Genomic DNA, 25,822 nt, shown 5'->3' with positions numbered 1-25,822 from the left:
TGTTAATCTCGTGGGGGGGGGGGGGCTTCTGGGGGAGCCGCTTGTGCTGTAGTTTAGGTTCTTAGTTCTTCTTTGTTCTACCCCCCCCTTTCCATCTGTTAGTTTCTTATATGCCTCTGTCCCGTTTCTGTTTCTCTCTCTTTCTTGGACTGTTTTTTTTGCTGTTGATGTGTTGGCTTGTCTCCTTTTGTTGACTATTTCTGTCAGGTTATCTCATTATTCGTTATCGCCACCTCTCTCGCTATCCTCATCGAGAGGATAGCGCTCTCGCTCTCTCTTGATATTTCTCGTTCTGTCCTGATCTCTGGCTCGCTCTGGCATTTTTTTCTGTCTCGCCCTGTTCTGATTCCTGTCTCCTCTGTCCTGATCTCTGTCTCGCTCTGATCTGATCTCTGTCTCGCTCTGACGTGATCTCTGTCTCGCTCTGACCTGATCTCTGTCTCGCTCTGACGTGATCTCTGTCTCGCTCTGACCTGATCTCTGTCTCGCACTGACGTGATCTCTGTCTCGCTCTGACTTGATCTCTGTCTCGCTCTGACCTGATCTCTGTCTCGCTCTGACGTGATCTCTGTCTCGCTCTGACCTGATCTCTGTCTCGCTCTGACCTGATCTCTGTCTCGCTCTGACTTTATCTGTCTCGAGGTCCTCTTCTGTCCCACTCTGTCACACTCTCATAATCTCCGTCTCGGGTCGTTATCAAAATCATTTATTGATAAATAATTCGTTAATAGACTGATTTTCGGTGTTAAGTTAATAATGAAGATAAATTTATCTCATCAGGATTAACGATGTTAATTTGCAAAGTCCAATATATTTAACACGTCTAATCGGCTGGTGAGACGTAAGAGCCTATATCCGGCCTATACGAAATTTTGTGCACTTTGAGGCCTATGGTGACGATGCTAGTGATGGTGAGGATGTTAATTTTGATTGTAACAGCGCTCATGTTAATATTGATGTTCATGTTAACATTGATGCTCATATTAGCCTTGATGATCATGTTAACATTGATCTACCTCTTGCTTCTGCGTCATGTCAATCCGTGGACCTGTTGCTTCTACGTCATGTTAATCCATGGACCTGTTGCTTCTGCGTCATGTTAATCCATGGACCTGTTGCTTCTGCGTCATGTTAATCCATGGACCTGTTGCTTCTGCGTCATGTTAATCCATGGACCTGTTGCTTCTGCGTCACATGTCAATCCGTATACCTGTTGCTTCTGCGTCATATCAATCCATGGACCTGTTGCTTCTACGTCATATCAATCCATGGACCTGTTGCTTCTACGTCATGTTAATCCATGGACCTGTTGCTTCTACGTCATGTCAATCCGTGGACCTGTTGCTTCTGCGTCACGTTATAACATGTACAGCGGACAAAACCCTATAACCAGGTCATTCGTCAGATCCAACGTAACGTAACAGATAACACTAACAACGTTTAAATACGTCACAAACACGTTATAACAAGACGTAACAACTCTATTACAAGTTGTAACGAGGGGAGTCATAGGGACCGTTACGGTGTTTCCAGGGAATTGTGACTCTTCCAGAACGAAATGCTTGCCAAGTCCAGCGGAAGACACGTCCCAAATCGGCCTTGCAAAACTTGGTCAGCAAAATGGCATTCTTCGATTTTTGCATCTGAATGGACGGTTTTCTTACAGATAAGAAAAGCTACCTCGTTTTTCAGTGGAACTTCTAAACTCTCTCTTATTCTCTCCAACACTTTTCCAGAATTGAAGGGTTTTGTCCTTGGTCGTGGAAAGGAATTTTAGATCAGGGGAGGATTCTTGAGGCGTTAGATTCTGGAAAGTCTTGATTCAGCCGTCAGATTCTGGAAAGTCTTGATTCAGGCGTTAGATTCTGGATAGTCTTAAAGCGTCAGATTCTGAAAAGTCTTGAGACGTCAGTTTCTGGAAAGTCTTAAAGCGTCATATTATGGAAAGTCTTAAAGCGTCAGATTCTGAAAAGTCTTGGGGTTGCCAGCCTATGGAAAGTCATTAGACGTCAGATTCTGGAAAGTTTGAGACGTCAGAGTTTGGAAAGACTTAAGGCGTCAGAATGTGGAAAGTCTTGAGGCGTCAAAGTCTGGAAAGTCTTAAAGCGTCAGATCCTGGAAAGTCTTAAGGAGTCAAGGGTTGCTTTCATGGACAGAAACAGGGTCTGGAATCTTATTTTTTCACATTATCAAATCTATTCGATTCTTCACACTATCCAAGAGCCATAGACTGGAATCTATTCGATCCTTCACACTATCCAAGAGCCATAGACTGGAATCTATTCAATCCTTCAGTAGGTTTGAGAGTCATAAACTGGAATGCTACTTTGAAACCGGTAATATTTCAAACTGGTAAAGTTCTTGGATCCCAAAATAGATAGTGCGTGTGCCTAAGGATTCGAAGGGCGAGGGTTCGATCCCATTATATAACCTCGTTATTCATAGATTCATCAAGTTTTTGTCGTTTCATTTTGTTCTTGAACCTTGTTTCAATTCTAAATTATTTTTGCTGAGGGGAAATTAGCTGGAATTCCAACTGAGAATCATTGGACATTTTCCATTTTTCTGGAATTAATATCGGTCCTAATATGCACGATATGGGAAAAGAAATGACCAGGAAAATTCTTGAAACATTTGTGCCTTTTAGTTATCAAAAAAATGCTAATTAGCATTTATCAGTAATGAGATTTTGGAAACGGACTTCAACTCGCAATTTTGTTCAATTCATTAATTTTTTGAGTTAAATTTTGTTTCCAGTTTATGCAAGGAAATTCACGGGGGGGCGGGGGGGGGGCTATTAAATTGGACCTGGTTATCTTCTCATCAGTGTGATATATTTGTTATCTTCTCATCAGTGTGATATATTTGTTATCTTCTCATCAGTGTGATATATTTGTTATCTTCTCATCAGTGTGATATATTTGTTATCTTCTCATCAGTGTGGTATATTTGTTATCTTCTCATCAGTGTGATATATTTGTTATCTTCTTATCAGTGTGATATATTTGTTCTAGGGAGTCCATCATGTTCTTATCTAATTGTGCTTGCGGGGGTTGAGCTCTGGCTCTTGGGTCATTTGGTCATATCCCTGTGTGATATATGTTGTGGGGATTCTGACTATAATCAGTAATGTTCTTAGAAGTAGCTGATATGCGCGCGCGCACACACACACACACACACACACACACACACACACACACACACACACACACACACACACACACACACACACACACACACACACACACACACACATATCATGAGAATCCCTCAGTTTAGAACAACTGCTCTACATGTATTTGGACTTAACTCTTTTAAACTTACCTTTTCACTTTCATTGATAGACAAATGGTATGAAAATGAAAATAGTGAACTCAAATTGAAGGCACCAATCATTACTCTACAAAGTGATCACAAACCTCCAGATTACAGACGTCCTCGATCGGGATTCATCAACCCCCTTACGAAACCTGTACATCTTTCCATAATCACGTCGGCTTCATTTACATTTATTAAATATTTTTCGAGCTTAGAAACTTCACAACCCAAGGTTATTATTGTTATAAACAACCTCATAGTTGTTTAATAAATGTGAACAAATCCGACATTACAACATCATAACAATATGCAGTGAACAGTATATTTGATATTGAGAACATTTGGCTCATAAATCTCCACTGGTGAAGGATTTATGAGGTGTTGAAAAGTCACCAGATTCAACATATTTTGGAACGCCTTTCTTGCAAAGGGATTTTTTTGCCGTAAATCTTCATAGGATTAGATGACTGTGAGCAGAGAAAAATGTTGGCAAGAACCTCTGGATTTATAGGTCTGGCATATGTGACTTAAATAGACTTTTGCTGGTAAGTGGATTTTATGGAAAAGTTAATCCGGAGAAGGATGTAGAGTTGGATTACGATTGCGCCGGATTATTCTTTTAAAGAAAACTAATTAAAAAGAGAGATTTATTGTCCTGGAAACATTCGGTTAGGCTAGACATAAATCCCAGCGTCAGAGAGGGATTTATCTGGCCAAGGATGTGAAGGAGGGAGGACACACACACCAATAGGGTGAAAGCTATCGTGTCAGGATTGCTCCTACACGGTGATTTATTGTCTGATAACTGGCGCGATCAGCCGTAAGCCTGGGAATCCCCTCTTGGAAAGGATTTAATCGAACAGATGAGCATGGAATCATATTTATGATCTCGCATGAGTTTGAAATATTCTGTCTCTGTATCTCTCTCTCTGTCTCTCTCTCTCTCTCTCTCTCTCTCTCTCTCTCTCTCTCTCTCTCTCTCTCTCTCTCTCTCTCTCTCTCTCTCTCTCTCTCTCTCTCTCTCTCTCTCTCTCTCTCTCTCTCTCTCTCTCTCTCACTCTCTCTCTCCTACTGTTATTGTTCATGGTAAAGTTAAATGAAGTTAAGTTATACAATTTAACTTGATAATTACTATATGCATCCTGTCGCAGATAGATAATTTTGAGAGCATGGGAGAATGTTCTTAATGTCTGTATCACTAGTCCTCACTGGTGAAGAATTTAATTGTCTTAGTAATATCTTTATGGGATGTAAGGTACAAATGCTGTTTTCCATCTATTACAGATGAGTAGGTGGAAATAAATTGTAAGAGAGAGAGAGAGAGAGAGAGAGAGAGAGAGAGAGAGAGAGAGAGAGAGAGAGAGAGAGAGAGAGAGAGAGAGAGAGAGAGAGAGAGAGAGAGAGAGGCAGAGAGAGAGAGAGAGAGAGAGAGAGAGAGAGAGAGAGAGAGAGAGAGAGAGAGAGAGAGAGAGAGAGAGAGAGAGGTGGATCATTAATCAAATGACTCCCACATAAAATCCATCTTAATAAATGGTGAGATAGTGAAACCCTTCCCCCCTTCTCTTCCCTCCCTCCCTCCCCCCTTACTCCCGACCCCACAATCCCCTCCCTACTCCAGACCCCAAAGTTACTCCACTCACACTCCACACCCAAATGCTTTATTTGGTTTATTTTCAAAATGTATTTTTTGAATTGTTTATTTTAAAGGACTGAGTAATCATCCCATCTCTTTCACCTGAATATCATGTATTCATTTTCTTACTCATTGGCTTATTTCCTGATTTTTCATTATTCGTTATTTTGTGTTTTGTCCTGGTTCTTGTATTTTTGGGATCTTTGAACTACAGGCACTCTGTTCAAACAAGCTGTTCACTAGGGGGTGAACATTTCTCCCGCATCAGAACGAATCTGAATTGACATATATTCCACAATGTCCTGTGTTCTCTCTGGCCTTCCCGTCACTTTAGCCCAACCGTATTCCCTTCAGGAAGTATGTCATTTTACTCTGGTTCCCCCCTCTACTGTATGCTTGTGTTTCCCCTTTAATTTTTTCTCCTCTTCTCCCATTTTCTCTTGCCTTGAATACCAGGATGAAGGTATATCATGTTTTGTCCGCTCTGTACCTACTCTGAATTATCATGTTTTGTCTGCTCTCTACCTACTTGGTAATATCGTGTTTTGTCCACTCTCTACTTACTCGGTAATGTCATGTTTTGTCCCCTCTCTACCTACTTGGTATTATCGTGTTTGTCCACTCTCTACTTACTCGGTAATGTCATGTTTTGTCCGCTCTCTACCTACTCGGTATTATCATGTTTTGTCCGCTCTCTACCTACTCGGTATTATCATGTTTTGTCCGCTCTCTACCTACTCGGTATTATCATGTTTTGTCCGCTCTCTACCTTCTCGGTATTATCATGTTTTGTCCACTCTCTACCTACTCGGTATTATCATGTTTTGTCCGCTCTCTACCTACTCGGTATTATCATGTTTTGTCCGCTCTCTACCTACTTGGTATTATCATGTTTTGTCCGCTCTCTACCTACTCGGTATTATCATGTTTTGTCCGCTCTCTACCTACTTGGTATTATCGTGTTTGTCCGCTCTCTACCTACTCGGTATTATCATGTTTTGTCCGCTCTCTACCTACTTGGTATTATCGTGTTTTGTCCGCTCTCTACCTACTCAGTAGTGTCATGTTTTGTCCGCTCTCTACCTACTCAGTAGTGTCATGTTTTGTCCGCTCTTTACCTACTATGTGTTGAGCGTGACTTAGCTCTATTTAAGCAGACGATTAGTTCATAATAACTTGGCTTAAGATATAATGACGAAGCCACACATCAGAAGACGAGGACAAACGACGACGTTTCGGTCTGTCCTGGAGCGAAACGTTGTATGTGAGTTGATACTGCTGACACACGACTTGTTATAATGGTCTAAGATGGACCGAAACGTCGTCGCTTCTCTTCGTCTTCTAAATGTGTTGTTTAGCTCTAGTTAAGGTTTCTTCATTCTCTAGCATCGTCCTCGTCGTTCTTTTGACGTGTGCGTTTTTGTCGTTCGTCCTCGTCGATCCTCTGATGTATAGTCGTTCGCAGCGTTCTTCTGACGTGTAGTCGTCCTCGTCGGTCTTTTGACGTGTGTGTATTTGTCGTTGTCCTCGTCGATCCTCTGATGTATATAGTCGTTCGCATCGTTCTTCTGACGTGAAGTCGTCCTCGTCGTTCTTTTGACGTGTGTGTATTTGTCGTTGTCCTCGTCGATCCTCTGATGAATAGTCGTTCGCAGCGTTCTTCTGACGTGAAGTTGTCCTCGTCGTTCTTTTGACGTGTGTGTATTTGTCGTTCGTCCTCGTCGATCCTCTGATGAATAGTCGTTCGCAGCGTTCTTCTGACGTGTAGTCGTCCTCGTCGTTCTTTTGTCGTGTGTGTATTTGTCGTTCGTCCTCGTCGATCCTCTGATGTATAGTCGTTCGCAGCGTTCTTCTGACGTGTAGTCGTCCTCGTCGTTCTTTTGATATATTCATGCTCGTCAAGGGGGGGGAGTCTTACATATCCCTCTGTTCCACTGTAATTTTTGGGGGAAATAGAAGTTTTTGTCTTGCTTTGTTTGCTTCTTGGTTTTTTTTATTGATGTCTGTGTTTACCGTTAATGTCTGGGTGTCCTGTTATGCTTTCATTGATGTTTAAAAAATGTTTCTTTTCATTGATGTCATTACTGCCTGATTGTCCGGGGATGCTTTTATTGATGCCTCGGTCGTATTGTAGTTATTGTTTTATTGATTGGATGCCTCGTGCTTGTGCTGGTGGATTGTATAGGATTGGATCCGCCAATTAAAGCCTGTTAAGCACCTTAAATACCCTCACGTAAATGAGGGATTTTAGGTTAGGTTAGGTCAGGTCAGGTCAGGTTAGGTCAGGTTAGGTCAGGTCAGGTTAGGTCAGGTTAGGTCAGGTTAGGTTAGGTTAGGCCAGGTTAGGTCAGGTCAGGTCAGGTTAGGTCAGGTTAGGTTAGGTCAGGTTAGGTTAGGTCAGGTCAGGTCAGGTTAGGTCAGGTTAGGTCAGGTCAGGTCAGGTCAGGTTAGGTCAGGTCAGGTCAGGTCAGGTTAGGCTAGGTTAGGTATATATATATATATATATATATATATATATATATATATATATATATATATATATATATATATATATATATATATATATATATATATATATATATATTGTCAACACCAGACTAAAAGAAATAACAAAGGAAGAATGCAGGCTAACATTAGGTCCTGACCACCATCCCCTGGGGAAAGAATTAACCAGAAAAAGGTATAGATTAGCTTAGAATGGTCAGAAGCTAATCCTTTTTGTACAGATTAGGTGGTCAGGATCTCCCGTCTTAGCCTCCTCTCTTCCTTTGTGATTTCTTTTAGTCTGGTGTTGACAATGGGACTAGTCGGCCGAAACGTTCATCTTTCTGTTCCATTTCTCTGTGGATTTTCCGCTTACAAATTATCAGTGTTTTTGTGATCGTCAATTGCGTATATACATATATTTGTTCTACTTTGTTAAGACCCTTTTTATGATTTTATATGTCGTTATCATGTCCCCTCTACTCTAGTTTGGTGAGGTTTAGTTTCCTCGGTGTGTGTACTCACCTAGTTGTGCTTGCGGGGGTTGAGATTTGGCTCTTTGGTCCCGCCTCTCAACTGTCAATCAACAGATTCCTGAGCCTGCTAGGCCTATCTCAGATATATATATACATGTTTGTATGTGTGTGTGCATACTGTCCAGGATTTTTGTCCAGTGTCAGGGGCCTTCAGAATGTTTCTATTTAATTTAAAATTTGCTTTCAGCTTTTTCAATCAAAATCAAAATAGCAGCAGAACATGATCTCTCAGACTATTAGTTCACAGGGCATAAAATATTTTTTGATCACTTTATTTTACGTTTCTAAAGTCGACCTTAATGTCATGACAAATAAGGTTGGGTTTTGAATTATTTTTGTTCTTGGAATAAGAAATTTGACTCCCATGCATATCCCCCCCGCCCCCCTACACCTCTGCCCCACATCCCCCCACACCTCCCCTACACCTGCCACACCTCCCCTACACCCACCACACCTCCCACACCTCCCCCACACCCCCCACACCTCCCACACCTCCCCTACACCTGCCACACCTCCCCCACACCCCCCACACCTCCCACACCTACCCCTACACCTGTCCCTGTGCGTATGAAAATCCCTTAAGACTTCAGCCGTAAAATAACATTTTTCTTTAGTTTAGGGTTTCTAGTTGATCCTGACTGTTGCACTGTCACATATGAACTCTCTCTCTCTCTCTCTCTCTCTCTCTCTCTCTCTCTCTCTCTCTCTCTCTCTCTCTCTCTCTCTCTCTCTCTCTCTCTCTCTCTCTCTCTCTCTCTCTCTCTCTTTCTCTCTCTCTTTCTCTCTCTCTCTCTCTCTCTCTCTCTCTCTCTCTCTCTCTCTCTCTCTCTCTCTCTCTCTCTCTCTCTCTCTCTCTCTCTCTCTCTCTCTCTCTCTCTCTCACTCTCTCTCTCTCTCTCTCTCTCCTACGAAGACCACAACTTTAAGTCAAAGACGAGGGCTGCCCAACCTGCTCTCCTGCTTCCCATGAGTTTCATTACGTTCCTCATTATTCATCGTGTTTGACTCACTGATTATTGTGTTCGCTCATTATTATTCTTTTTCGTCTTCATTATTTTCCGTGTTATCATTATCTAATTCGTCGAATTTACACCAACGAAAATTAGTTTAATTATTATTATTTGAGACTGTTCACATTAAGTAAATTATTCACTATTTATTTATAATTAAGACCATGCGGGCGGGTTGTTCTTTTGTGCACACGCACACACGCGTGCGCACGCTAGCCCGTCCTCTCGGGCGTACACAGCGTCACAAAATTGGTGTACTAAACGGCCTAGAAGTCAATTTCTTCACGTAAACTACCCGAAGTAATTGAATTTCACACACAAACACCCATCTCAGGAACCTGGGTATATTATTTGACCAAATACATGTTTATTACATACGTGAGACCTGTGCCCGAATGTGCAGCACCAGCATGGAATGCAATACTTACAACAGCGCAAGAAATATACAAGAATAAGTCCAGAGAGGCATCATAAATAATAGGGGAAAGCGTATGCATTAAAGACATAAAAAAGAGGAGATTTAAATGAATGTTGAATGAATTATCAGGGGAAAACACCAAGCCATTACGACTATATAGCACTTGGAAGAGGTCAGGATAAGGATTTGGGATGGGATGGGGAGGAAAGGAATGGTGCCCAACCACTTGGACGGTCGGGAATGGAACACCGGCCTGCATGAAGTGAACCCGTCGCTCTACCGTCCACCCCAAGTGGACGCAAAAGTTGAGCAAAAAGAATATCGCTGGAAAAAGGAAAAGTGTCGAAATACAAAACTATCGCTGTAAAAGAGTCAAACAACAGAGCATCACTGTAAAAAAAATAAAAGATTAGCATTTAACGAAGATGAGAACGAACTAAGACACTTAACACCGGGTGTAATAGACCAAGTCGTTCCCTTAAACACGCCTCTCCGTCAAAAATACAACCTCCTACCAGAGACGTACGAAACCCCAGCGAACCCTTAACCTGTCTCTAGCAAGAGGCACAGAAAACGCAGGTATTTGTGCAACCCGTTCTCGCAAATTTAATAAGTCAATATTGACTTATTAAATATGTGCATAGGTGACATACTTAACATAATAGATACCCTTAAAAAGATTCATAGAAAACACCGACCTTACCTAACCTTGTTAGTATCTTAAGATAAGCATCTTATTGTTTCGTAATTGCAATTATTACCTAACCTATAACAGGTATAGGTTAAGTAATAATTGTAATTACGAAGCAATAAGATGCTTATCTTAAGATACTAACAAGGTTAGGTAAGGTCGGTGTTTTCTATGAATCTTTTTAAGGGTATCTATTATGTTTAGTATATCACCTATGCACGTAGTTAATAAGTCAATATTGACTTTACGAATTTGCGAGAACGGGTTGATTTGTGAGCTGTTACACCAATAGGTCGCATTTGTGACGTTGGTTACCAGAGCGAACAAAACGCAACTTAGTGTTTGAGGAGACGGGGTTAGGCAGAAAGTAGGGAGGTAGATATGTATGTGTAGTAGACAGGGGTCACACTTCCTCACAGCGTGAGTGGTAGATGAAATGAGGTAGAATTAAGAGATTGAAGAAAACGGAATGAGTTTGCGGAGATCGTAGAAAACGGGTTGAACGAGCTTGAAGATATAGTAGAAAACGGAATGAGTTTGAAGAGATCGTAGAAAACGGAATGAGATTGAAGAGATCGTAGAAAACGGAATGAGTTTGAAGAGATCGTAGAAAACGGAATGAATGAGCCTGAAGAGATAGTAGAAAACGGAATGAGTTTGAAGAGATCGTAGAAAACGGAATGAGTTTGAAAGGATCATAGAAAATGGAATGAGTTTGACGATATTGTAAGGAGTGGAATGAGTTAGAAGTGGAAGGTCTTGACAATGAGTTGCAGTGACGCATCTATATATATGTTATTATTAAGTATAATTATCTAATACGTGTTACTACTCTGCCTGTCACCTCCCTCTTCCCTCCTTCCCCCCCCCCCATTCTACTCCCCCCCCCCTCATATCTACCTATGTTTCCTCCCTTGTTCCTTACAAACTCTTTTTTTGTGTATTATTCCATCTATTGGCATATTATATTGTATTATTCCATCTATTAGCATATTATTGTGTATTATTCCATCTATTGGCATATTATTGTGTATTATTCCATCTATTGGCATATTATTGTGTATTATTCCATCTATTGGCATATTATTGTGTATTATTCCATCTATTGGCATATTATTGTGTATTATTCCATCTATTGGCATATTATTGTGTATTATTCCATCTATTAGCATATTATTGTGTATTATTCCATCTATTAGCATATTATTGTGTATTATTCCATCTATTGGCATATTATTGTGTATTATTCCATCTATTAGCATATTATTGTGTATTATTCCATTTATTGGTGTATTATTCCATCTCTCTTTCTTTCTTTCTCTCTTCTCCCCTCCTTCAGGTTCTGAGATAGTGTTCGGAGACGCCAGCGGAGGGGTGAGTCTTCTCCATGTGCCTACTCTCATCGTTACTCCTCTTGTCTCCAACTTTACCTTTGTAAGTATTGCTTCGAGGGTTTGGTTCTGGGAAGGGGGAAAGGGGGGTCTGGGGGAGTTGGTCTGGGGGGGCTGGATATTATAGGCATGTTTGTGAATGAGTTTAGTTGCCTGGAACGAGCCATTTGGCCTAGTGTCGTAAAACGAATTTACGAATGTACGGCACAGGCTAACCATAGCCCATGCTTCTTGTCCCGCTCCTGTGCCAGGTAAGTTACGGGCTCACCATAGCCCGTGTTACTTGGAACTTGTTCCGAGTAGCTGAATCTATAACAACAACAACATTATGAATGTAACCTCACATGCTCTCTCAAGGTGTTGGGTGAACAAGATTCGTAAGCTTCTTGAATCTTGTTCAGAACAGCACCTTTCTCAACTTAAAATTTGTGTGTGTATTTTGTTATGTACGTGAATTGGGTTTATTCATTTTAAGGGAATTTATTTGCTAAAGGTGTTAATGTCTTGCTAAGTGGATTATCAGGTTCAGCCCCACCTTCTCAGCCATCTGATTTGCATATCCCAATTTTCTTCGACTTGCACACACTGTGTGTGTGTGTGTGTGTGTGTGTGTGTGTGTGTGTGTGTGTGTCTCTCTCTCTCTCTCTCTCTCTCTCTCTCTCTCTCTCTCTCTCTCTCTCTCTCTCTCTCTCTCTCTCTCTCTCTCTCTCTCTCTCTCTCTCTCTCTCTCTCTCTCTCTCTCTCTCTCTCTCTCTCTCTCTCTCTCTCTCTCTCTCTCTCTCTCTCTCTCTCTCTCTCTCTCTCTCTCTCTCTCTCTCTCTCTCTCTCTCTCTCTCTCTCTCTCTCCAGTAGCTAATCACATGACTTTTAAATCCAAAACATACATATATTAGCAGCCTACACATGACTACTGCAATTATCGATGAAATAAACTTTTCCTAATAGATAAAAACTTGAGCAGATAAGAGTACTAGACGACCTCTTGGCCTGTAACTAAAACTTCACCCTTAGGGCTCCAGACTCTCAACTGGCCTTCCATCTACATCTTGAACAGGACTAAAGAGGAAACTTTGTGAGAAAACTTGGAATACTTTAGTTTACCACTCATGATGGTCTCTTTTTGAGAAAAGTTGAGTCTTGAGTAATCAGAGGGATGACTGGGCCAATGAGAGCTCTGGCCACAAAAGTTCTGATTTCCTATTGGTTGAGTGGGTCGCCTGTAAGGTTGTTTCGTTTTGGTGAACTTTGGACGCCTTGAGAACTCTTTACGTGTGCTTAAGTAATTATTTGTTTATATGTATATATATATATATATATATATATATATATATATATATATATATATATATATATATATATATATATATATATATATATATATATATATATATATATATATATATATATATATATATATATGTTGCCTTGCTGATGTCCAGTCTATTTTGATGTTGTTTATCAGGATATCTCCGTTAATGCTCGATACATAGAGACTATATATATGTTCTTTGATAGGGTCTTGTTGTTTGTGCATTTAGGTACCTTGAAAACGATATTGTTGTCTTGTCTATATATTGAGATCTTTTAGGGCTGAGAGTCCCCGAGAGAGCATGTGAAGTCATAGACGACATTCTTCTCTTTCAAGGGGTTTTGTTTGGTTGAAGCTTAGCTCTTCAAGAGCAAGATGGTAGTCTTCATGATCTTGTAGTTTATTGTTTGTTCAGTCTTCTGGTTGGTGTCGGTATAAGGGGGGTCACATTTCTATCAACGATGTTTTTCAGGGCACCTCTCATTACACAGAGAAATCACACTAACGTGATGCGTCATATGAACAAATCCACAAGGGCCGTGACGAGGATTCGAACCTGCGTCCGGGAGCATCCCAGACACTGTCTTATTTGTTCAGGGAGCCCCTTCTCTTTCGTTGTGTGACCAGTGGAGAAGTTCCTGTAGAATATCTTAATAGTCGGGAGTGGTAATGTCATGGAGTCTGTTGCGTGTGAGATTACATGACATCTTCCCTTAGATGTCTTCGACATATCCATTAGAGTATCCATTATTGACTAGGACCCGTCTTACTCTACCGAGTTCCTCGTCAACCTGCTTCCAACTGGAGGTGTGTTGTTGTTATAGATTCAGCTACTCGGAACAAGTTCCAAGTAGCACGGACTATGGTGAGCCCGTAACTTACCTGGCACAGGAGCGGGGCAAGTAGCACGGGCTATGGTGAGCCCGTAACTTACCTGGCACAGGAGCGGGGCAAGTAGCACGGGCTATGGTGAGCCCGTAGTGGACTTACCTGGCACAGGAGAGGTGCTGTGGAGGTGTGTGAGGGCGAGGGCGAGGATGATATAGCCATTGACAACACTCCGCTTGTACCTATCAGGGTCATTCACTTGGCAATAACCCTGGAAACACAAACCGAAACTGTGTATTTTCCGCTTGTTACAACTTGTAATAAAGTTGTTACATCTTGGCTTACCGTGTTTATGACGTATTAGAACGTTGTTACAACTTGCTATATTGGTTGTTATAACTGGTTAGGAGGTGTTAAAACTTGTTCGAACGTTGTACCAACGTCGTAGTTTCGGTGTGTGTGTCAATATTGACTTATTAAATTTGCGAGAACGGGTTGGTGTGGCGGGTTAAGACACATTCCCATATTAGTTCCCCTCAGTGTAGACTACAGTACTAAAACCACCATTCCTTTCCAAGACTATTACATTTAGGAATAGTAGTCTACCTCTACTCTCAATCTCGCAAGTGAACCATACCACTGAATTTGGCTCGAATACATCCTTAAAAACCTCGCAGGAAGTGCTTAGTATCCGGTACGTAATAGAAAATATATCGACTACATAGTTTCAGTATATACTCGGCTTCGGGCCCATGGCAACGAGGACTTTCTGTTCGACGGAACCACATGTAAAATTTAGCCAACAGGACTCCGAGAGCGGACCTCCCATAGCAACTCCGTCTACTTCCTTACACATGCGTCTAACAGGACTCCGGAAGGGGGTCCTCTTCGGCACATGCTCCATGGAGGTGCCTGGGTGTGCGCGCCTTCTGGGGTGTCGGGCGGGAGAATGAACTGAATCCCGCTAGTCTGTCAGGATGTGGGTTCAGACTTTCAGATGCCTATGTGACGGACAACATGATCGTTCAGTCTTCCTTGAGAACCTGTGTGCTCGACAGCAAGAGCAATATCCAGTCTTTCCTGTGTGTGTGTGTGTGTGTGTGTGTGTGTCTGTGTGTGTGTGTGTGTGTGTGTGTCTGGCAACAAGACTGTCTGCTCTCGACAGTTCTCCTATTAGAGAATGTCTCTTTTTTTCCACTTCATTCTTAACTATATTTCATCGTTCTGCAGTTCTTTTGTAGTCTTCGTAACCGTTTAAATGAGGAGAGAGAGAGAGAAAGAAAGAGAGAGAGAGAGAGAATATGAGTTCAAGACAGAGGGGAGGAGAGGGAACTGACAGCAAGGACAATGTAACAGACACAGACGCCGAAGAGATATGAAAAACAGAGAAAAAGAGAGAGAGAGAGAGAGAGAGAGAGAGAGAGAGAGAGAGAGAGAGAGAGAGAGAGAGAGAGAGAGAGAGAGAGAGAGAGAGAGAGAGAGAGAGAGAGAGAGAGAGAGAGAGAGAGAGAGAGAGAGAGAGAGAGAGAGAGAGAGAGAGAGAGAGAGAGAGAGAAAGAGAGAGAGAGAGAGAGAGAGAAAGAGAGCCAACACAGGGAAGAGGGGATACAAGCCTGGAGGGAAAAGTTGCAGAAGGATTCGTTGTGAATGACACTGTTTATTTGCGCTCGACGGAAATTGAATAGCCAAGTGGTAGACTTTTTCTTTTATTTACTCTCCGCCTCTCCGCCTCCTCTTCTTTAGTCAGGATTATTCACCCGGAGTTTTGAGACGATGGAGGTGGGGTTCTTTGTGTGTTCAGAGGTGGAAGTCCATGACGCAGCGAGTCGCTTCCTGCTAGTTCTTGTGTTTACCAACCTCTTGGGGTGGACGGTAGAGTGACGGTCTCGGGTCATGCAGATCGGCGTTCAATCCCTGACCGTCCACAAGTGGTTGGACGCCATTCTTTTCCCCACCGTTCCATCCCAAATCCTTATCCTGACCCCTTCCAAGTGCTATATAGTCGTAATGGCTTAGGGCTTTCTCCTGATAGTTCTGAATGAGGTGATTTGGTGAAATCCTATGCCCAAGATTACCATCCGAGTTGCCGGCGGGGAAGTGGTTCAAATAGCTTCGGCTACCACTTCCTTTTGTCCGGCCGTGATGGTCAAGCGGATTAAGGCGCCCTGTAGTTACCAGTTGCGTTGCTCCTGGGAGTATGGGTTCGAGTCACTTCTGGGGTGTGAGTTTTCAGTCGCATATAGTCCTGGGGACCATTCAGGCTTGTTTGCATATATATATATATATATATATATATATATATATATATATATATATATATATATATATATATATATATATATATATATATATATATATGTCGTACCTAGTAGCCAGAACGCACTTATCGCCCTACTATGCAAGGCCCGATTTGCCTAATAAGCCAAGTTTTCCTGAATTAATATATTTTCTCTAATTTTTTTCTTATGAAATGATAAAGCTACCTATTTCATTATGTATGAGGTCAATTGTTTTTTATTGGAGTTAAAAATAATGTAGATATATGACCGAACCTAACCAACCCTACCTAACCTAACCTAACCTATCTTTATAGGTTAGGTTAGGTTAGGTAGCCGAAAATGTTAGGTTAGGTTAGGTTAGGTAGGTTAGGTAGTCGAAAAACAATTAATTCATGAAAACTTGGCTTATTAGGCAAATCGGGCCTTGCATAGTAGGCATAGAAGTGCGTTCTGGCTACTAGGTACGACATATATATATATATATATATATATATATATATATATATATATATATATATATATATATATATATATATATATATATATATATATATATATATTGAACTTGTGTTCAGTGGAGCACTGTGTCGATGGCTCTCCGACAGTCCAGAAATATTACACTCCAACTACAAACTGTCTCCTCATCCAATTCATTACATCTGAACCATCTTCTCGTACAACTTTGGCACTAAGAGAATGTCATTATATTCCTATTCCCTATGTGTGTTTTCCTTTCCTGGCCTCCATCCCTATCCACGCGTTCCGCTGTCATTACATTCATACATTAACCCAGTATTAACTTGGGACCTGGTTGTAAAACGAGTGGTTGGTCGTGTTCCAGGGGGAAGATTAGATGGGAAAAGGGAAGTCTTATATGTACTTCAGCATTGGTCGAAGTTCCTGAAGGCTGTTCTAATGCTTTGGGTGGTATTGATGGAGCTGTTTTTCCTGCCCCTGGGTAGTATTGATGGTTCACCCTCCCCCCCCTTACCCCCCACATCCTCCCTTGCTATGTGAGCATAATATGTAGTTTAATAATTAATAAGGCCCATAACTGTCGTTTAATTACCACCCCATATTAATATTCTACACTTTGATTTGCCAGTTGGAAATCATACGCTTATTAAAAGTGCGTAATTCACACTCTATTGTGCGCAATCCACTCTCTATTGTGCGCAATCCACTCTCTATTGTCCATAATTCACACTCTATTGTGCGTAATTCACACTATTGTGCGTAATCCACTCTCTATAGTGCGTAATGCACATGTTTATCTAGTTACGCATCCTCATACGAAACCTGTATATCTTTCCCCCGTTCATGGCGGCTTTGTTTACATGTATTCGTAAGTTGACGCGCTTCGTAACACATTGTTATAACTATAGGTGCTATGAGGCTCATATACTGTTGAATAAAGTAATCATATACCCCTCATATATAAAGGCTCATATACCCCTCCCACCTCACTCAAATGTAGATATAAAATCGGAGATACGTAAGTTCTAATCAGTTGTGTATTTGTGAACTAAAGTCTTTGAAAATGTAATAAGTTTTACGAAACGCGCCCGTGTCGCGTCAGACTAGAAATAAAAATGAATTTTGGAGAATTGATTTTTGATTTACCTCCAACAGTGAAGCGTAATGTACGAAAGATTGAGAAAATTCGTGTTAGAATTATTAATCTTACTTTTTCGGTCATATTTAATAATATATGTTGAATAAAGGTAAACAAAGCCGCCATGATTGAGAGAAAGATGTAAAGGTTTCGTTATTAGATGCGTAAATGTTTGGTGGATCTTGTCAAAGACCCACCTTGTCTTCCCGTTTTGATTATCATCCTTCTGAAGGGGGGGGGAGTATGGGGGGGTATGGGGGGGGGAAGGGGGGATTGTTTTGAGAATTTCTTGGATTGATTGTAGATTGTCAAGCCTCTCTTAGACACCTTGTGATTGGAAACTATGTAATAGTGTTCTTTTCTTAAGAATATGACCTGTTCTTTAGTTACCTAATCTCTACTTGTGATGTGTTCTTTAGTTAGGTTGTTGTTGTTGTTTAAGATTCGCTGCCTGGAACAAGAAGTTCCAAGTAGCACGGGCTATGGTGAGCCCGCCTTCTTTAGTTAGGTAATCTTTACTTATGGCCCTGTTCTTTATTGATTACTTGTTATTTAGGTATGGCCTATTCTTTAGTTAGACCTGTTCTTTAGTTATGACGCTAATCACGTGATCTCCTTCTCTGGGTGACCACTACACTAAAAACCCAGACCAGGTATGACCAGGTATGCGGATTAAAAAATATATATTCTTCTGTGACAGCCATGTTCGGATATAGCTTTATATCCTTCCGTGACAGCAATGTCCGGTTAAACGAGTAAGCGAAATGGGAAGAAATTAGAACCAGCGTGAACAAATCCACAAGGGGCCGTGATGAAGGTTCGAACCTACGTTCGAGAGGATCCCCAGACGCTGCCTTTTAAGATTTGTTCATTTGATGCATCACGCTATTGTGATTTCTGCGTAGAATCAGCGTGAGAGAGAGAGAGAAAAAAAACTGCAGTTGGAATAGGGTTTGTAGTACACATGGTTACGCTGCGACATTGACCCTAAGCGGTCGATATTCGTTCATGGGGCAAACCGGCTTTCGTATCCAGCAACTTTGATCAAGAGAGAGAGGAAGGTTGGAATGCAACATTATCGCATCGGTTCTGGATTTAAGGCGCGTCAGGTGCCCGGGTTTGTGTCAACAAGATTATTCGCGCCAAAATCCATTTGAATTTTGGTGATTCCAGGACCGTTATTTTCAAAAAATTAAAAAAAAAAATTAAAAATTCATATGTTTATTCAGGTAAAGTACATATATACAAGGTGTGATACAAATATTGATGAGTTTATATATGGAGCTAGTACATACATTGCCTAAAGCCACTATTACGCAAAGTGTTTCGGGCAGGAAACGTATTTCCCGCCAAAACACACAACGAAACTGCAACGTTTCTACAACATTCTAACACATTGTAACAACTTTCTAACACGTTGTAACAACTTTCAGACAACTTGTAACATGGCGACAATGGTGACCGTTACGTTATGTATTTGTACGGATACAACGAAATACGATATTATAAAGAGAGTAATAATGTAATAATACATTGAAGATACATTAATACATGGGATATGGGGAACATCTTTGGAGCACGTTGGTAGGATCGAACACGCGTTCGGGGGGTGACCTAGGACGCTGGGTCGATTCTTGCAGACTCGAAAGAATTTCTCACAGGGAAAGAAGGTTGTTGGAAGGTTGTGATTACGTTGTGTGTTTCCTGTAGGTCTACTAACGTTTCAGACAGTCCCACAATGGCATATATATATATATATATATATATATATATATATATATATATATATATATATATATATATATATATATATATATATATATATATATATATATATATATATATATATAACTGAAAACTCCACACCCCAGAAGGATTCGAACCCAGACAGCCAGGAGCACTACGGACATGGCGTACCTGGTACCTTAATTAACCACTCGACCAACCGTGACTGTACAAAAGACATTGGTAACCGAGACTATTTCCCCAACATCCCGACAGCACTTGGTGGTAAGCTTGGGCATAGATATTTCATCGAATCACCTCACTTTGTGGGGCCACGTGAGCAACACAAATGCGAACAAGCTTGAATGGTCCTCATTCAAGGGCCCCCCACCACAACAAGCTTTGGGGACATCACCACCAAGTGCTGTCGGGATGTTGGGGAAATAGGCTCGGCTAGCAATGTCTTTTGTACAGTCACAGTTGGTCGAGTGGTTAAGGTACCAGGTACGCCATGTGCATTATGCTCTTGGCTGTCTGGGTTCGAATCCTTCTGGGGTGTGGAGTTTTCATCTTGGCAGATTACCAAACTTTTGTTCTATTTTTGCTCAATATCACATATCATGTTTATAACAACATATTCCCCAAGTTAATGTTAATAGAATGGGAATGATATTTCCTACACCTGACACATACATATCCCTCAGTGAATGAAAGACACACACACACACACACACACACACACACACACACACACACACACACGCACGCACACACACACACACACACACACACACACACACACACACACACACACACACACACACAAAGGCGGGACCAAAGAGCCAGAGCTCAACCCCCGCAAACACAACTAGGTGAGTACACACACACACACACACACACACACACACGCACGCACGCACGCACGCACGCACGCACACACACACACACACACACACACACATAGCGGAATGTGGATGCGGAATAGTAACAGAACGAGGGGACATGGATGGAAGCTTGAAACTCAGATGAGTCAGAGAGATGTTAGGAAGTTTTCTTTTAGCGTGAGAGTAGTGGGAAAATGGAATGCACTTCAGGAACAGGTTGTGGAAGCAAATACTATTCATAATTTTAAAACCAGGTATGATAGGGAAATGGGACAGGAGTCATTGCTGTAAACAACCGATGCTCGAAAGGCGGGATCCAAGAGTCAATGCTCGATCCTGCAGACACAACTAGGTGAGTACAACTTGGTGAGTACACACACACACACACACACACACACACACACACACACACACACACACACACACACACACCCTGGTTAGGAAGAGTAGCTTCAAAGCGTTATATGACAAAGAGTGCTGGGAAGACGGGACACCACGAGCGTAGCTCTCATCCTGTAACTACACTTAGGTAATTACACACACACACACACACACACACACACACACACACACATTTAGTATAGTTTGTACTAAACGTGTGTTTGTGTTCTTTGTAAATATCTGTCTATTTGAACACCGTTTTACTGTCATCTTCTTGAAGGACAGTGAGGAACCCCACCCCCTCCCCCCTCCCCCCTCCCCCCTCCCTCCTACCCTCCCCCCTCCCCCACAACATCCCCCCCACCCCCTCCTACCCTCCCCCCTCTCCCTATTCGCTTCCTCTTCTAAACTTAATCAAATTTTCATGCCTCCTCTTATAGTGACCTTTGACCTCTGGGGCCCCAGCCAAAGGTCACGGCGACAGTTTATACCAGCCAGTTACAGGAAGCGAGTGATTGTGACTTCAAGATCTGGTCTTGAACGAGTTGTTTATGTCTTAGAGGAGGTACACAGGTCCAACAGAGCCTCGAACCTGGGCCCGGGGGCTCGAAACCACGAGTCTCTCTCTCTCTCTCTCTCTCTCTCTCTCTCTCTCTCTCTCTCTCTCTCTCTCTCTCTCTCTCTCTCTCTCTCTCTCTCTCTCTCTCTCTCTCTAGGAACTAGGAAATAATTCACAGGATGCACCTCACGTTCTTACGATCGTCCTGGAAGCCGTAGACTCATATATATATTTTCTACTTGCTGTAAATTCATTTTTCCCTCAAGTGCTTGATACAATATATTGTATTAATATTGTATATTTGATGGTAATAGAATGGTTAAGATTCATATATTCATCGTATGAGCTTACATACATATAAATATATATATTCGTGTATATGAATATGTGGCTATATGACATTCAAAAATGGTGTGTGTGTGTGTGTGTGTGTGTGTGTGTGTGTGTGTGTGTGTGTGTGTGTGTGTGTGTGTGTAAGTAATTACCTAAGTGTAATTACCTAAGTGTAGTTATAGGATGAGAGCTACGCTCGTGGTGTCCCGTCTTCCCAGTACTCTTTGTCATATAACGCTTTGAAACTGTGTGTGTGTGTGTGTGTGTGTGTGTGTGTGTGTGTGTGTGTACTCACCTATTTGTGCTTGCAGGATCGAGCATTGACTCTTGGATCCCTGTGTGTGTGTGTGTGTGTGTGTGTGTGTGTGTGTGTGTGTGTGTGTGTGCGTGCGTGCGTGCGTGCGTGTGTGTGTGTGTGTGTGTGTGTGTGTGTGTGTGTGTGTGTGTGTGTGTGTGTGTAATTACCTAAGTGTAATTACCTAAGTGTAGTTATAGGATGAGAGCTACGCTCGTGGTGTCCCGTCTTCCCAGTACTCTTTGTCATATAACGCTTTGAAACTGTGTGTGTGTGTGTGTGTGTGTGTGTGTGTGTGTACTCACCTATTTGTGCTTGCAGGATCGAGCATTGACTCTTGGATCCCTGTGTGTGTGTGTGTGTGTGTGTGTGTGTGTGTGTGTGTGTGTGTGCGTGCGTGCGTGCGTGTGTGTGTGTGTGTGTGTGTGTGTGTGTGTGTGTGTGTGTGTGTGTGTGTGTGTGTGTAATTACCTAAGTGTAATTACCTAAGTGTAGTTATAGGATGAGAGCTACGCTCGTGGTGTCCCGTCTTCCCAGTACTCTTTGTCATATAACGCTTTGAAACTGTGTGTGTGTGTGTGTGTGTGTGTGTGTGTGTGTGTGTGTGTGTGTGTGTGTGTGTGTGTGTGTGTGTGTGTGTACTCACCTATTTGTGCTTGCAGGATCGAGCATTGACTCTTGGATCCCTGTGTGTGTGTGTGTGTGTGTGTGTGTGTGTGTGTGTGTGTGTGTGTGTGTGTGTGTGTGTGTGCGTGCGTGCGTGCGTGCGTGTGTGTGTGTGTGTGTGTGTGTGTGTGTGTGTGTGTGTGTGTGTGTGTGTGTGTGCGTACGTGCGTGTGTGTGTGTGTGTGTGTGTGTGTGTGTGTGTGTGTGTGCGTGCGTGCGTGCGTGTGTGTGTGTGTGTGTGTGTGTGTGTGTGTGTGTGTGTGTGTGTGTGCGTACGTGCGTGTGTATGTAAATTACGCTTGTGTTTAAAGCCTAGTTTTCTCTCATTTCAGCGTCGACTTAATGTGGAGCAGTTCAACGTGTCTCCAGACAAGAGATACATCTTGCTGAAGCACGATGCCTTTCAGGTGAGTGTTGGCTAATTACGCCCCTTTGTACCTGTCTGGATCCCGTCTTCTCTCTCTTCAATTAGTGACGGCTGAGCGCCTTGAGTTGTAACTCCCGTCTCCAAGTTACCCCTCGGAGACTTGTTGACCAAATGTTCCTGTCCCTTATTGATCACTCCTGCCGTCCCTGTCCCACCGTCCAGCTCCTGTCACGGCCCGTCACACCTGTGTCCACTTAGGAGAGGTTGTATTTTGTGGCGAACTATCCCAGGATCGTTAGAAGTCATCCCAAGTGGGATAGGTATAGCTATCCCAGCTTTGCTAGGCGCTGGGATGGTTCCCTTGTCCCTATTAAGGTCCTTTTTGGCCCTTCAAACGGCCAGGTAGGGTAATTACCTAAGTGTAATTACCTAAGTATAGTTACAGGATGAGAGCTACGCTCGTGGTGTCCCGTCTTCCCAGCACTCTTTGTCATATAACGCCTATATTTTTTTTTTAATTTATGGGCGAATGCCTATAAATGCAGCCCTTCAGAATTTTTTTCATATGACCTCCAAATTTAAGGAATTAATTTACCCTGTGTAAGGAGAACATTTGAACAATGTTAAGTGTTCTCAAAATAGAAGCGTGAAGAACATTCTAAAGGCTGCCCCATGGTGTTAATGAGGTCTATGTCAAAGTTGTGAAAAGTTGTTGGATTTTGGATGCTATATGGGTATCTCTTTCACTATAGGCTGAGCGCCTTGAGTTATAACTCCCGTGGTTTTGAAATTCACATTCTTGAGTGTAATTTATGAAAGTGCCTCTCCTGAGATTTTGAAGGAAATTTTAAATATTTTTGATGAAAATACGAAATAGGGGCCAGGAGCTGAGGCATGGCTAACGAGTATAGTATTGTGTAAAAGTCTAATTACAGGTAATTCACATTTTTGAGTCCTAAATCCGAGCATTTCAAAATTGAAAAAAAAAATTGTAGCCAAAATTTGGACAGCACTGGAGATCCATTAGCTTCAGTAAATGTACAGAGACCTGGGGCCCAGGAGCTAAGTTATGAATAATTGAGAAAAATGTTACACAATATCGTATTACAGGAACTTTCAATTCTAACTTCACATAATTAATCAACTTTTAGAAAAAATCACAGATAAGATTTTTTAGAAAAAAATTATTTTTGAAAATAGAGACCGAATTCGCCCAATATATTGGTAATTGAAACACTATAATAATATAATCTTTTTAACAGAGATCTAAACTTTTTTACCTTTACTATTGAATTTTTTTTTAAATATCTTAGATAAGATTAAGGAGGAAATTTAAATTATTAATGAATAAAAGGTTAGGTCCAAAATAATTGAGCATAAGCTCTGGTGATGGAGCCCGCGGCAGAGTGACTTAAGAAGCTGGGGACAGGAGCTGAAGCCCAGTGATCCACCGTGGACGATCTAACTAAATGGATCCCCTTCTACTCCCTCTCTACCCACTTTTGTCTTAATCCCCGCCCTTTTCCTTTTAATTTCAAAGACAAATTAATCAATATGACTCCATGCCCGCCCCCCCTTCTCCTCTCCCTTCCTCGTTCCACTACCCCCTTTCCCACTTACCCTGTTGGCTACCTTTCCTTCCTAAATCCTTCCCATTTTCCCCTCTACAATCCTCTGTTATCCCTTTCAGCCTTCTCTTATATTTTATCCTCTCTCTATCCTCCCTTCTCTCTATCCTCCCTTCTCTCTATCCTCCCCTCTCTCTACCCTCCCCTCTCTCTACCCTCCCCTCTCTCTACCCTCCTCTCTCTCTACCCTCCCCTCTCTCTCTCTACCCTCCCCTCTCTCCCTGTACCAAGGCCTCGCGACCTCTCAACAACAGCTCCCCTAAACGCATAATTCACTCAATATTTCCCACCGTCCCTACCTCACCTTCCTCATCGATTCCTGAGTGAGAGAGATCCTTTCTCAGTGAGCTGGGCCCCTTCACGGCGCTGTGGAGAGGTTAGGGGGGTTGCTTGGGTTGGTAAGGTTAGGCCAAAACCATTGCATTTGTTTACAAAGTGACAAATTGAGAGAACGGGCTATATTGAGAATCAGAGAAAACGATTTTTTTTAAGGGGGAACTCATCTTGTTGGACTAATCTAGTGTTTATGATGATCGAAGAACATGCCAGAAGATGAATTGGTCCGTCCTGGATCATTATCAAGGCGTAGGTGATGGGAGATTGATTGATAGATTGATTGATTGGTTGATTGATGAAGATTATGCCAGCCAAGAGGTGGCACGGGCATGAATAACCCGTAAAAGAGAGAAAGAAAGAGGAACGCACGCACAGTAAATAATGAGAGGTGAGGATAATGAAAAAGAAGAAAATTCTAGATGAAGGTAATTCCTGAAGAAGGTAATTCTAGATGAAGGTAAGAAAAGGATGAAAGGTACAATCTAGTTATATTTGTGGGGGTTGAGCTACGGTTCTTGAGTCCCGCCTCTCAAGCCAGTAATAGACAAGCGTGCAGGTAGCAGAGCCTATTGTGCTCTGATATATCTATCATATTGACCTGGCCTCTAGGGGGATTCGAACGGTGGACTCAACGCGTGTGAGTCCAAAGCTCTATCGACTGAGCTATTGAGGCGTCTTAGTAAGGAAAATTTCTTTCCTAAAGTCTGCCTTTGGCGCGCTTGTATGTGGTGATCATGTCTCCTCTGACTCTTCTCTCTCTCTCTCTCTCTCTCTCTCTCTCTCTCTCTCTCTCTCTCTCTCTCTCTCTCTCTCTCTCTCTCTCTCTCTCTCTCTCTCTCTCTCTTCTCTCTCTCTCTCTCTCTCTCTCTCTCTCTCTCTCTCTCTCTCTCTCTCTCTCTCTCTCTCTCTCTCTCTCTCTCTCTCTCTCTCTCTCTCTCTCTCTCTCTCTCTCTTCTCTCTCTTTCTCTCTCTCTCTCTCTCTCTCTCTCTCTCTCTCTCTCTCTCTCTCTCTCTCTCTCTCTCTCTCTCTCTCTCTCTCTCTCTCTCTCTCTCTCTCTCTCTCTCTCTCTTTTTTTTTTTTTTTTTTTTTTTTTTTTTTTTTTTTTTTTTTTTTTTTAAACTAAGACTAGGATTCA

The 25,822-nt window shown here is 42.0% G+C and overlaps 1 protein-coding gene across 1 annotated transcript in view; it reads left to right on the top strand.

The window, feature by feature from the left end:
- The window catches only part of LOC123746416 (inactive dipeptidyl peptidase 10), a 227,007-nt gene that overhangs the window by 152,457 nt on the left and 48,728 nt on the right, over positions 1-25,822 (top strand). Inside the window, exons 3-4 of the mRNA XM_069314871.1 lie at positions 11,430-11,524; positions 22,688-22,762. Coding sequence (XP_069170972.1) covers positions 11,430-11,524; positions 22,688-22,762 — 170 coding nt within the window. The remainder of the gene's footprint in view (positions 1-11,429; positions 11,525-22,687; positions 22,763-25,822) is intronic.

This window comes from Procambarus clarkii, chromosome 80 (assembly GCF_040958095.1).
Source record: "Procambarus clarkii isolate CNS0578487 chromosome 80, FALCON_Pclarkii_2.0, whole genome shotgun sequence".
NCBI lineage: Eukaryota > Metazoa > Arthropoda > Malacostraca > Decapoda > Cambaridae > Procambarus > Procambarus clarkii.
The sequence above is the reverse complement of the archived record's forward strand: the minus strand, read 5'-3'. Positions and strand labels throughout refer to the sequence as shown.